Source organism: Panthera onca, chromosome B3 (genome assembly GCF_046562875.1).
Source record: "Panthera onca isolate mPanOnc1 chromosome B3, mPanOnc1 haplotype 2, whole genome shotgun sequence".
NCBI classification, from domain to species: Eukaryota; Metazoa; Chordata; class Mammalia; order Carnivora; family Felidae; genus Panthera; species Panthera onca.
Genome location: NC_138344.1, coordinates 40,945,625 through 40,958,673, shown reverse-complemented (window position 1 = coordinate 40,958,673; position 13,049 = coordinate 40,945,625). Strand labels below are relative to the sequence as shown.

The following is a 13,049-nucleotide window of genomic DNA, read 5'->3' as shown; positions in this document are numbered from 1 at the left end:
CCAGGAGTGAGGCTCTAGTGCTGGTTTTGGAAAGCAAGCTCTCTAAGCAAGTCTGAAGAGGACAGTGTCATGTTTGGGAAACCAGTGCCGACGAGGGCCCAGTCACCTGACAGACACAAGTTTGAATCCCACTCTGCCCTGTGCTAGCTGTGTGACCCTTGCCAAGTCAGTCACCCCTCTGAGCCTTGGCTCCTCATCTGAAAAATGGGAATACTAATATGTTAAGAGGTTCTGAGACACAATAAAGCCCAAGGAGCTCTCGAGCAACCTCCTCTTTCTATAAAATGGGCATGACCCAGAACCTCCCTCACAGTGTGGCTGCGTGGATAAAAAGAGCGAATGCAAGCAAAGCACTCAGAGAAGAGCCTGCGTGTCTCCGAGGTGCTCAGGAAATGTTGGCTGCCATTATTATTACTACACCCCTGACAACAGTCAGCCTGCATAGAGCACGAAACCTGCTCACAAAATGCTTTCACCTGCAAAGTCTCTGAGCGACCCAGGGGGGTGCTGGGGGGGTGCCCACTGGCTCATTACAGCCAATTGTTAAATTTGAAGGAATTTTGTGAGCTGGTTGTTAAAGAGAGCTATGTAACTGTATTATTTTAATATTAAAATTAAGTTATATAAACTTACAGTTAAATAGGCTATCTTAAAAACAATCCTTAAAACTCATTGGTTCCTAATTTTGTCAATTATGTTTTAATAGTCTCAATGCTCTTGAGGTGATTTCTGCCCTCTATCTCTGTGTTGGGGAAATACTAATTAATGGTGTGCGACTGCACGCTGCTTCCTTGAAATTGGCCATGGTGGGTGTACTGATACCATGGAAACTGGCAGATGCTCCGATCAGGACCTCGTTTGTGGTCTTCTTGATCCTAGACTTAAGAAGCGCTGGAGAAGATCACTTAATAATGCAGATTAAACTTAAAAGGGTGCCGTGTTGGTAGCCGTCACTTTGTGAATAGCACAGAAACCGAGGAAATACATTTTTTCTGATATTCAGAAACTATTATCCAGTTCAGCAAAGAAGTCATTCGTGTCATTGACAAACGAGTAAAGTTCCAACGCATGTCTTCATTGTTTGGTTTTTATCTCACTTGTTAACGTAGACAAAAATATCAACCAACATTCTGGTCAGAACTACACTCAGGTGTCACCTGCAGCCATAGATTGGCTATGGATACAAGGGTTTGGCAAAAAACCGAAGAAAATGTGCTATGAGAAACAACTTGCTCTCTGGAATTTACAATAAAAAGTATTATTTACTTTATTGTTTATAAGTTGTGTTGTAAATCTTTGTATCATAAAATTCAGGATAAATTTGTGTGTGTGTATGCACATACACTTGTTTTCTGGAGATCTGGCTGTTCCCAGAATACCACTGCAAAGAACCTCACACAGGAGGGTACTGTCTGTGTTTTCTAGATGAGGAACTAAGGAACAGAGAAGTTAAGTAACTTTTTTGAGGCCAAACAACTAAGTTGTGGAGCCGGGCTTATAATTTAAGCCCAGGTTGGGGCACCTGGGTGGCTCAGTCAATTAAGCATCAGACCCTTGGTTTGGGCTCAGGTCATGATCTCATGGTCCATGAGTTCTAGCCCTGCATCAGGCTCTGTGCTGACAGTGCAAGCCTGCTTGGGATTCTCTCTCTCTCCCTCTCTCTTTGCCCCTCCCATGTTCTCTCTCTTTCTCTCAAAATAAATAAATAAACTTAAAAAAAATTCAAGCCCAGGTCTTCTTAGTGCTAAGGTTCCTTTCTTTCTACTATTTTCATTGCTTCCAGAATCAGATTCTTTCACTCCTACTGAGATCAGAGGCGGTGAGAGGACTGACAGTGGAGCTGTGAATGGAACCTAGAAGTAACTGTTTGAACACATGATACCTCACTGGAGGCCAGGCCTAGGGAGGGGTCCCCAGTGGAGGGCATGGGCAGCTAGAAGCCCCAGGAGGCCTTTAAGCACCTAACAGTGAATGCAAAGGCAATTTGCATTTCTGGTTTCCTATCAGTCTTACACAATGTCCTGCCACCCTTGAAATCTTCCCGGCCGGCTGGCTGGAAAGTGCTACCTTATTCATTCCCCCTTTGGATGTTTCCATGCCCATCTTCCCTTCTGAATCCCTCTGGAGGAATAGGGAGGAATAGGGAGAGGAATAGGGAGAGGAATAGGGAGAAATGTGGCCTAATAAGACCAGTTAAAACTGACAACCAATATTTTCAGGAAGTGTTAGAATTTGCAAGCCCTCTCATTAATACTGATACCTCCCTGGTCCTTTGCTCCACCCCCACGGGACAGGAAGAAGAGGCAATATTATCTCCACTTTCAAGGCCAGGAAATGTCAGAGAGGTGAACTCCCAATGTCACACAGCATAGGTTGAGACTCAAATGCAGGCTCAACCCCCAATCCTCTCCTCTTTCTACTTCACCATGTGGCCTCCTGCTGTATCTTGTAAGAGTCACCTGGTTGGTTTAATGCTTCCCATTTCAAAGCATCTATATTTCAATTCTTTTAATAATGGCTGTCTATAGCTTACATTTGGGCACATTTTGTTCCTTCCCTCCACTATTTAGAAGTTCAGCATTCTGAGGGTCACTTCTCCTCAGGTTGCCCTAGGGTGGCCTTGCAGTAGTTGATAAAGCAAACAGCATGTATTTCTAGGGCTTCGGGCTCACAGTCTTATGCATGGGGCGAAGATGAAGAGGGCACAAGCTAAACTTTGCATCTGAGAAACAGGAAGCAGGGTCCACCTCTCAGAATACCCTGAGGGGGTAAGGAAATCAGAAAATACTTGTATAAAAGTTTCTACAGCAAAGTAAAATACAAGCAGCCATGTGGGCTGCTGGGGTTAATATGTAAAGTTAAAAAAAAAAAAGCACAAAAGAAAACTGTAAAAGCAATATAGTTACAAGTACCCTAACCCACCCACCCACCCACCCACACACACACACCTGTTCATAAAAAGCTGAAGAAAACACACCAAGTGATAATAATAGTTGCTTTGGAGTGGAAAGTCTGTGGGTAACTTCCGTGTAAGTTTCTACATTTTCTATGAGTTATTACTTTTTATAATAGCATAAAAGATCATCCTTCACTTGAAAAATGCTCTTAAGTACAGAGAACAAACTGAGGGTTGCTGGAGGGGTGCTGGGTGGGGCGATAGGCTAACTGGACAAGGGACATTAAGGACGACACTTGTGATGAGCACTGGGTGTTATATATAAGTGATGAGTCACTAAATTCTATTCCTGAAGTCATTATTACATTATATGTTAACTAACTTGGATTTAAATAAAAATGTTAAAAGATGCTAAGGGGTACCTTTGGCTCATCTCTTTCCCATATTCTTATCACCGCCTCCAACTGGCATACTCTCTCTGCCCTGCCAGAATTTTCTTTCAATATCAGAAATAGAATCTTGTTTATCCACCCATTAAAGGTCTTCCGCCAATGCTTGCTCATTTTCTTAAGTATGATGTACTGTAGGAGACCAACCTCAGTCTCAGGAGAAGCCTACAGAAGTGCCGAGCATGAAGTGTCAGGATGGCTATAATCTTCTCTCAAATTATGCCACAAAATTTTTAAATCACATACATGTTTTTATTTTAATTTGTACTTAAAATGATTTTAATTCTAAAGATCACATGTATGTATATATACAATATGTACACATGTGTACATGTCTGTGTGTAGATATACAGATTTAAAATACTTTCATATAAGTAAAAAGTTTTTTCTTTCTTTTTTTTTATAATTTTCTAAATGTTATTTAATTTTGAGAGAGAGAGAGACCGAGCAGGGGTGGGGGAGGGGCAGAGAGAGAGGGAGACACAGAATCCAAAGCAGGCTCCAGGCTCTGAGCTGTCAGCACAGAGCCCGACACGGGGCTCGAACCCATGAACTGCAAGATCATGACCTGAGCCAAAGTCGGACGCTCAATCGACTGAGCCACTCAGGCGCCCCTTTTTATTCTTTTTTAAAGAGAGAAAGAGGTAAAGCAAATGTGGCCACGTGTTGAATCTAGGGGGAAGGTGTAATGGTGTCCCCTGTATTCTTGCAGTTTCTTTAAATGTTTTGAAATGTTTTCGTAATAAAAACATCTGAGGGGAAAAGCCTTCCATGGCTGTGACTGCCTATACAGACTCTTTGGTCTGGCCTTCACTGTCACAATCTCACCCTATCCTAAGTTAAATCTCTGCCATGTCTTACCTTCACTTCATGCCACCAGATTTTACTATGGAAACAATCTCCTTCTTATAAGTTCTACTTTCAAATGCATGCACATTTTATAGCAGTTAATAAAATATGCACTTTTTAAAAATTACAAGGATATTAGAAAGAAAAAACAATGTAACCAGATGAGAAATTAACCATGTAAAGGATAAATGTATGACACGGTTCAGACCCTTGGATTAATTAAATATAAGAGGCATGGACCAAGGAAGTAAGAAGTCTACACTGTCACAATTTGGTGACTGAAAAAGCTGGTAATACCCAGTTTGGCTTAGTGTTTCCTCACTGGCTAAGTTCAAGCTCCAGCTATCTCACTTAATACCTATGTGATCTTGGAGTGCCCGGGTGACTCAGTTGAGCACCCATCTCCTGATTTCGGCTCAGGTCATGATCTCACAATTGTGAGATCGAGCTCTGCATCCGGCTCTGCACTGAGGATGCAGACCCTGCTAGGGATTCTCTCTCTCTCTCCCTCTGTCTCACTGCCCCTCCCTGCTCATGCTCACTCTCTCTCTCTCAAAATAAATAAATAAACATAAAAAAAAAAAAAACCTGTGTGATCTTGGACAAGTTACTTAGCCTCTCTGAATGTCAATTGCCTTGTGTGTAGAAAAGTGACAATATCTAGACCTCAATGGGTGGCCATGAGAGAGCACATGAGAGAACAAACGTGTAAGCATGCTGTATTATAGAAAGTGCCATATACATTTAAAGTACTATTGATATCATTCCTATGAAAGCTTGACAAGCAAACCCCCTCACATCATGAACATAAAAACAGCTCAAAAGATGATCAGGGCATAGAGGAATTTGGAATTTTGGAGTACTTGTTCAGAAATTCACTCTTCCTTTCTAGTAGTTCTATAAGCCAAAAAGCCCCATGAGGATTCCTGGTTTGCATATAATTTTTTTCAATCCTCATGACTTGTTCTTTTTGCTTAAAATACTAGTCAGACCTGAGGCCGACCTTCCATTTTTGAATCCTCAAGTTGGATTAGGGTGTAGGGGAGAAATACCAAAACTCAGAAGGGAAATTCCCAAATACAAACACAAAACTGCCCTCGACAAGGCCTTTGTTTGTGTAGGGATCACACGCCAGGGTAAGGTTCCTAGGTGGTACTGACCCCCATTTCCTGCTAATCTGTCCCACAAAAGGCATGTCTGAAGGCACACTGGGTGCTCCCTGTGACTGAAGGGCAGGCAGCCCCAATGTCCCTTCCAACCATGTAAATACAGGCAACATCATCTACCTTTACCACTCCTACCTACCCACCTCAATCAGCCTTTCTATGGTGAATTTACAGCACACACTGGCCTGGTATTCCCTCTGCTGAGGTGGAACGCTTACCCCTTGGTAGTGGGCATTTGTTGGCAAGAGTCATGGTTAGCTTTCATTTCAGGTGGCCTCCCCACCAAGTCTCACCATGGCCATCTCCTGCCCGTGGAAGGCAGGTACCATATCACATTGATGTTTGCCACTCTACTCCTGGGCATACTATAGCCCCCCAATAAATGTTCACATCATTGCACTGACTTCTGCCCGCAAACTCTTTTGCATTTCCCAGGTGACATCAAAGGGTCTTTGCCATCCATGCATGCATCTGGTCTTACTAAGTCATTTCATTCATTCATTTACTCATTCATTCAACACTGAGTAATGTGTCATGTGCCAAGCACAGTGCTAGATACAAGCAGAAGAGTGACCAACAGCAATAGACATTCTCAGACTGTACAAAGGGCAATGGAAGCATAAAGGCAAGTTCATTCTTAGTTATGCTTTGGGATGTAGTAGGGAAGGGAAAGGCTTCCTAGAGGAAATGATGTTTCTGCTGGGCCTAGAAGGATGAACAGGAAGGAAGTCCACGGACAGAGAAAGGAAGAGCAACAGCTTCCTGGATGGGAACAGCATGAACATAGAAGGAGAGAGGCCAGAACATGTATCTGTCATCTTGTTGCCTGGGGCTAGTGTTTTGGAGTGGGGAAAGGTGGATGAGACCAGAATCAGGACTAAGGCAGGATAAGAAAGGTCCGAATGCCATGCTGAACAGGTTTATTTATCCTACAGATGACAAGGACCCAACATAGATTTCTGGGCAACAGCATGCCATGATTTGTTTTTACCAAGACTGCTTATCATACATTAATCTGTCCATTTATCTGCTCTCTGCCACAAGGCTGGGAGCATGTGTTAAGCAGGGACAGGGCTTCACCTCTCTAGCACAGTAACTGAACATAGGAGGAGGTAATCATGGGAGGATCCAGGAGAAGTTCATATTCCAAAGACAGGTGAGAGCTCACTGTCCTCCATTACCTGCTCCTGGAAGATGAGCATGGAGAACAGGTCATGGGTAGGGGCATGGAGACAACACAGTGGCTGTGTCCATGGGGCAGCAAGGCTAGCCTGACTCACTTGGTGAGGAGTAACAGAATATAAGAGTTGAGAAAAGCAGAGGCACCTCACAGGGAGTGAAAATCAGGGAGAAAACTGTATTCGTGTAAAATGAATTTTATGTGGTTGGAAACAACATGGAATCAAGAAGTCCCCTCTAAGCTACCAGCTGGGCTTTCTACATGACCCCCTCCAGCTGGTGGAAAGTTCCAACCGGGGGCATGCCTACCCACATTCTGGCTCCAGGAAGTGTCTACCCAATCATGAGGTAATCCAGCTACTCATCACTTCCTGAAGTTGCTCAGCTGAGCCTGGGCCAAGGGACTCACAGATGGGGAGGGAGGGTCAGAAGGCTCACAGTGTGCACAATTCTAAGAACAGGAGGCCGAGACGGGGGTTAACAGAATCACCCTACATGCAACCGGGGGAATCCCAGTGACCATCTCCAGGCCGAGGAAAGCATCCACCCTGAGCCCAGGAGCCAGACCTGCCCCAGTAGCAACGAATCACAGCTCTGCTGGCTAATCGAGAATTGCACTAGCAGTTTTGTTTTTCTAGGCTGGCGGGCCCAACATACTGTAACAAGAGTTGTGTTTCCTTTTCCTCTATTCTGGGAGGGGAAATAACAATAGCAGGTATTATTACAGAGCACTGTCTGGTACACAGCAGGTAATGCTGCTTCTCTAACCCTTAACAACCGCACCAAGTAGGGATTATTATTTGCATTGAAGCCAAAAGACTGAGGTTCGGTTGTATCCTGGTACACAGTAGGATGAAGATGAAACCCCGACCTGGCCACCTCCAAGCCAGCACTCCCCACACCACAGCGAGCAGCCACACAAGCAAACTAAACAACGTGGACCCGCTTTAGTCATGGAGCCTGTGGGATTACAACACCTCCTACCTCTACCAGACCCCATAGAGAAAAGACAAAGGAGCCCATTTTGAGGTCGGTCTCCTGGAGCCAGTAAAGACACAGAAAACAGCAAGTTAATTGTCCACAGTACTGCCAGGAAAGAGACACAAATACAGTCCGGGTAGACTGTTGCCTGCTTAGTGTATTACCACTCTGAGCTCCAAAGTCCCCCTTAGCCCACACCCTCCTCGGTGACTCCAAGTTTTACCCCTGATTCTTGTGTAAAACACTGCAAGGTGTCTTCTGTTGGAGGAATTCAAAATACTGCGGCAATCAGCAGAGAAGTAAGGACCCCACCAAGGGGAATCGCGGCAGGTCACCCCACAGGGCAGGGTAAGAGCTGGGGTGGGGGTCCATGGCAAGAACTGAACCCATTGCCTGAGGCAGTCACTGTGAGACCGTAGGTATGCCATGCCCTCTCTGGGCCACTCCTCCCAAGTCAGAACTTGGGTGTCATCCTGAACTCTGCCGTCTTCCTCATCCCCCACAGCTAATTAGGCACCTGATCAATCCTCAGACCAACCTCTGTAATTGGTCTTCAATCTGTCCCCTCCTTACATTAGTTTTGCACTTCCCACATCTCACCCGATTACTGCACTAGCTTCCCAGATGGCACCTACCCCCGCCTCCAGGTGTTCCCCATTCTATCCATCCTTCCAGCCGGAGGGATTTTTCCAAAACACACATCTGCTGGCCTCACCTCCCTGATCACCTGGCCCCTATATCCCTCAGGGTAAAGTTCGATCTCTTTGGCTTAGCTCTCAAACCCTGTGTCTGCCTTCTGCTCTCTTTCTGGCTTATTCTCCAGCCATTTGGAACATTCACCCTTTGCCTGTATTTCCCTGAATGCATTGTGCTATTTCAGGACCATGTACACTGTCGTTCTCTCTTCCTTAGAAGACTCTTCTCCTTTGATAACCCCTGCCAGTCCTTCAAAATTCAACTCAAATAACACCTCTTCCAGGAAGCCCTCTCAGATAATGCAGTCTGACTTAGATGCCCTCTCCTTTCAGCTCCCTAGCTCCCCTATACTTCCTTCTATTGCAGCTCCCCTATACTTCCTTCTATTGTTGATCTTTCTTTTCTGTCTCCTGTACTAAGTTTCCTAGAAAAGAGGAACTAAGCCCAGACAGGGCCCAGTTGATTTTTGTATCTGTAGCAATACCTAGGTGCCTGGCACAATGCTTGAAACACAACAGGAATTTCTGGACAGAAACATGAGTGGGTTTTCACCCTGGGAAATAGGTCCCTCTGATCACAGGTTAGAGGATCTTTAAGCTTTGGGTGTCTGTAAAGGCTCATCAGTCTACTAGACTGAGTTCAGTTACTATGGGAACTGCTCCTTCTACTTGACCACACTCTTGCTTTATGAGGTCCTATGTGGTCACAGTGAACTTTCTTGACCCTGAATACCAGTTACCACAAATGATGAGCAGCCCCTGGAAGCAGTTTTGTGGTCACAGTAGGGGATGGGAACAGGGAGGGCAGCCAGAGGCCCCTGAGCTCCAAGACTGATGACCTCTGGCCCAGGGCCGCTGAAGGCTGTGCTGCGCAGGGCCTGTAGGGCCAGCCAACCTCAGTAGTCCTTGCCTGAACACTTCTACTTCTGCCTGCTCATGAGTTAGTTCTCAGTTACTGAAGAGTCCAGTCTTGTGAAATGTGTTTGGTTTCAAGTTTCCTGTTGTTGGTCTAGTATTTAAAAACTGCACCCCACCTGCTCCCTGAGAGAGATAAGGTACCTGTGGTCTGAATAAGAAGCTTCTTGCAGTCAGTCTCTATGTGCAGAAAGCCTGATAGGTGAAATGAAAGTGAGGAAAGGGACACTTCTTTGGCATCATTTCTTTCCTAGGAGCTCAGAGTTTTCCACAGCAAGAGAAGGGACGAGGGCCAAACGGGCACTGAGCCCTTCCCGGCAGTGACATCAGAAGGGACTGGGCTCCTTCTTCCTAAAATGATTCTCCTCCCTCACCCCCTCACTGACCTTGAGATCAAAGTGAGCAATTTTCTTGGCATGAAGGTAGTTCACACCGTCCAGGATCTGCTTGATGAAGCTGGTAGCCTCCTCTTCACTCAGCGACTCCTTCTGGGCCAGGAAGTCGAAGAGCTCTCCTCCCGACACTCTGCAAGACACCGGTGTGGGGTGGGGCCCAGGCCCAGTCAGACCTGTGTGTCAGGGAGCCAGGCCAAAGGGTGCAGCTCCTGAACCTGACCCCCACCATCTGGACGTATGGCAGGATCCCCTCACCCGTCTCTGGGGCTTTGTCCAGCCAGCACCAGGGACTGCTGTTTCTTCTATTCGCTGTGTTCTTCCCTTTGGATCACAAGGGTATGAGCCAATCTTAGGGTGTTACCAGAAGGGCCTCTGGTTACCCTAGGTGTTACCTCTCCCCCACCACGACTGAGGTAGCAGAGGACAGAAACAAGTACTGCGGGATGACAGAGAAGAACATATACTGGGCCAGCAGCTGGACACCTAGGTTCCAGTCCAGCCCTGCCACTGACCTTGGACAACTCCTCTCCCCCTCTCCAGTCAGACCTCAGTTTCCCCATCTGCAGAATGAGCAGATGGGAGTAAGATGGCTCCTAAAGCTCCTTCTTGGATTTTATAAAAGATGGCCTCTTCAGAGTCGAAAATCTAGACATGGTCCCTACCTGAAACGTAAAGACCTATCTAGAAACCCAAAAGTGCTACTTTTGTCCTCACACTCCACACTCTTGCACCTTATGGTAGATATGGCAGGAATGGAGACCCACGGAGCAGAACAACCTGTCCTATAAATGCTAATTTACAGTTTTTAGAGATTTAGGGTTGCCAGATACAATACGGGATTTTTATTTGCTAAATCTGGCAACTCTACCGGGCTTGTCTGTCCTCTGACAGACGCTGGGGTATTCAGCCATGATGTGCTTCTCGGGGGCTGGGTCAGAGCCAAGGGTCATCCCAGGGAAAAATCTCGGGGAGGGATCTGGGCCAGGGGGATCACCTGGAGACTTGTTCAAAATGCAGATCCCAGGCCCTACCACAGATCCTACCAAATCAGATTCTCTAGCCCCAAAGCTTTGGAACCCATATTTTTACAATAACATAATACTAGTAATTAATATTCATTGACTACTTACTCTGTGCATAATGTGTGCTTTATGCACATTATCTCATTTAACCATCATAATACCTTGTGAGCTAAGTACTAGTATTTTCCTATTTCACAGTTGAAGGAACAGAGGCTCCGTGAGGTTAAGTGACTTGCCTAAGGTCATAGAGCTAGTAAGTGGCAGTCAGGATTCAAACCCAGGAAGAATGACTTTCAACCACTATATCATACTAAGTGTCTTCAGATGATGCTTATATGGCTAGAATGGCCTCTGTCCCACTTTGGGGAATCACTCACTCCCTGCCACCTAGTTCACCCTAAACGGCACCAAAATTTCCTTTTCTCCTTTCTTTAAAAATGCCCAGAAGCACCCATGGACACACTAATCAATCTCAGCATCCTGAAAAACAGAACAACTGGACACAATGAGGTACAACAGTAAGTACACAGCAACAGCAACACTTATGACACCTACATCTGCTTAAGCCTCTTGTTCAGTGCTACCCAACAGAACTTTCTACAGTGATGGAAATGCCCTCTATGAACACCGTCCAATATAGCAGCCACTAGTCACACGTGGCTACTGAGCATTTGAAATACAGCTAGTGCAACCAGGAACTGAACTTTAAATTTTATTTCATTTGAAGTCATTTTAATTCAAAAACTGAAATGGTGTGAAATATTTTCCCGTAAACACAGCTTTGTTGTTTTGATAGGATTGTATTTCATGCTAACCACTGCACTGAGAATGAACTAAATGTGCTGTAAGTGTAAGATACACATTGGGTTTTGAAGATGGAATATGGAAAAAAGAATGTAAAATATCTCATTAATGATTTTTATATCGATTACATGTTAAAATGATAATATTTTGTACATATTGGATTGAATAAAAATATTAAAATTAATTCACCTATTTCTTCTCACTTCTTATTTAATGCAGCTACTAGAAAATCTAAAATTGAATATACGGTTCATATTATATTTCTATCGAACAGTGTCAATATAAAGGGTATCTCGTTTAGATCTAACTATTAGTTTACAGGAAATACAAGACATAGAGGAAGAAGTTAACTAATGGCATGAGGCAGGAATAAGCCAAATCCAGACTGTGAGACAATCAATGGGACAAATGACCTAGTTTTTCCAACATTATTCTCTCTCCTTTTACATATGTTTGAAATCCACTATAAGTGAACAGGAAACTTCTGGGGGGAAGACTCCATGATCTCCCTCAGCCACGCTCCCACATAGACCATGATCACCTGGAATTTCTTTCATAACAGATGAGAAAGCCAAGGCCCACAGGAAGCGAAGGAGCTACACAAGGCCTCCCAGTAAGGCAGCATGCGGTCAAGGCCGAGTCCAGGCCCCAGCCACAGTCCAACACTGTCTTCTCAGACTAACATGTGACGGGAGATAAGCCGCCCTAACTCTCTCAGCAAGGTCTCTCAGGAGCTGGGGGTAATGGGAACGTCTACCTGCTCACCTTGTTCTGAAGAGCAAACAAGTTGGTGCATTAAGGAAGGCACTCAGCACAGTGACCAGCACCTGACTGTGTCCCATCAGCAGGGACTTCTGCCATGATGTTATTATCTGCTTCTCACATATGGTTAGTGCGGGCTTAAGTGGTGGGAGAAGGTGCTGGGAATGCAGGGAGGCTTGGGTAGGGTCTGGACTCAGGGAGCAAGGGGATGAGACAGGTGTAACAGGCAGGCATCTCTCTGCAAAGGCACAGAGATGGGGGCAAGCGCAGGGCATGTATGTGGCAAGAAGTCCCTGTGCGCTGGCCGGCTTCGGAGATGAGCTGCAGACCTGCTGGCGTGCTGGTTCTGCCACTGACTACCAAGTCACTCTCCACCTCAGTCTTCTCTCATCTGTCAAATGGGGTTGAAAATATCTCCCGTTAGTAGACAGACAAATGCCAGAAGCCTCTGTTCCTGCTGGGGTGTGAGCTTCTCAAGGGCAGGAGCCATGAATCAGATCCTCATCCTCAGGGCTGGTGTCTACCACGTGACAGATGCTGAGTAAATATTTAGAGAAAGTGGGGCGGGGTGGTGGTAAAGGGGTGAAGAGGGAATGAGGTGAGAAGGTGCAGGGGTGCATACTATCTGCTCGAGCTGCAGTGCCCCTCTACTCAGTCAGCTGGGTGTGGCCTAAAGCATCTGCCTTGGTGTTGGCAGCGAGGCTTGTGCACTACTTTTCCATGTGTTTCATGGGTGAGGCCATCCTCTGCCCCACCCCTACCTGGCAGGTGCTGGAACCTGAACCCCTCTCACCGGCTGAAGCAGAAACTCTGAGTCTGCTCTGCAGACCCAGGTCAAAGGGCCAGGACAGTGGTCCCAATCCTTCCCTAACACAGACCCAACCTTCCCCTTGGGGTGCGGCACGTGAGAGTCCCAGGGCTGAGCTTTTCTTCTTC

At 45.7% G+C, this 13,049-nt stretch overlaps 1 protein-coding gene across 6 annotated transcripts in view; it reads right to left on the bottom strand.

Annotated features, from left to right (window-relative positions):
• The window catches only part of DAPK2 (death associated protein kinase 2), a 119,693-nt gene that overhangs the window by 36,024 nt on the left and 70,620 nt on the right, over window positions 1-13,049 (bottom strand). For 5 of the 6 annotated variants that reach the window (XM_060618331.2, XM_060618330.2, XM_060618328.3 and 2 more), the window contains one exon: window positions 9,517-9,655. The exons of the other annotated variant lie outside the window; for it this stretch is intronic. In XM_060618331.2, the coding sequence (XP_060474314.1) occupies window positions 9,517-9,655 (139 nt within the window). The remainder of the gene's footprint in view (window positions 1-9,516; window positions 9,656-13,049) is intronic. 6 annotated transcript variants of the gene reach the window in all.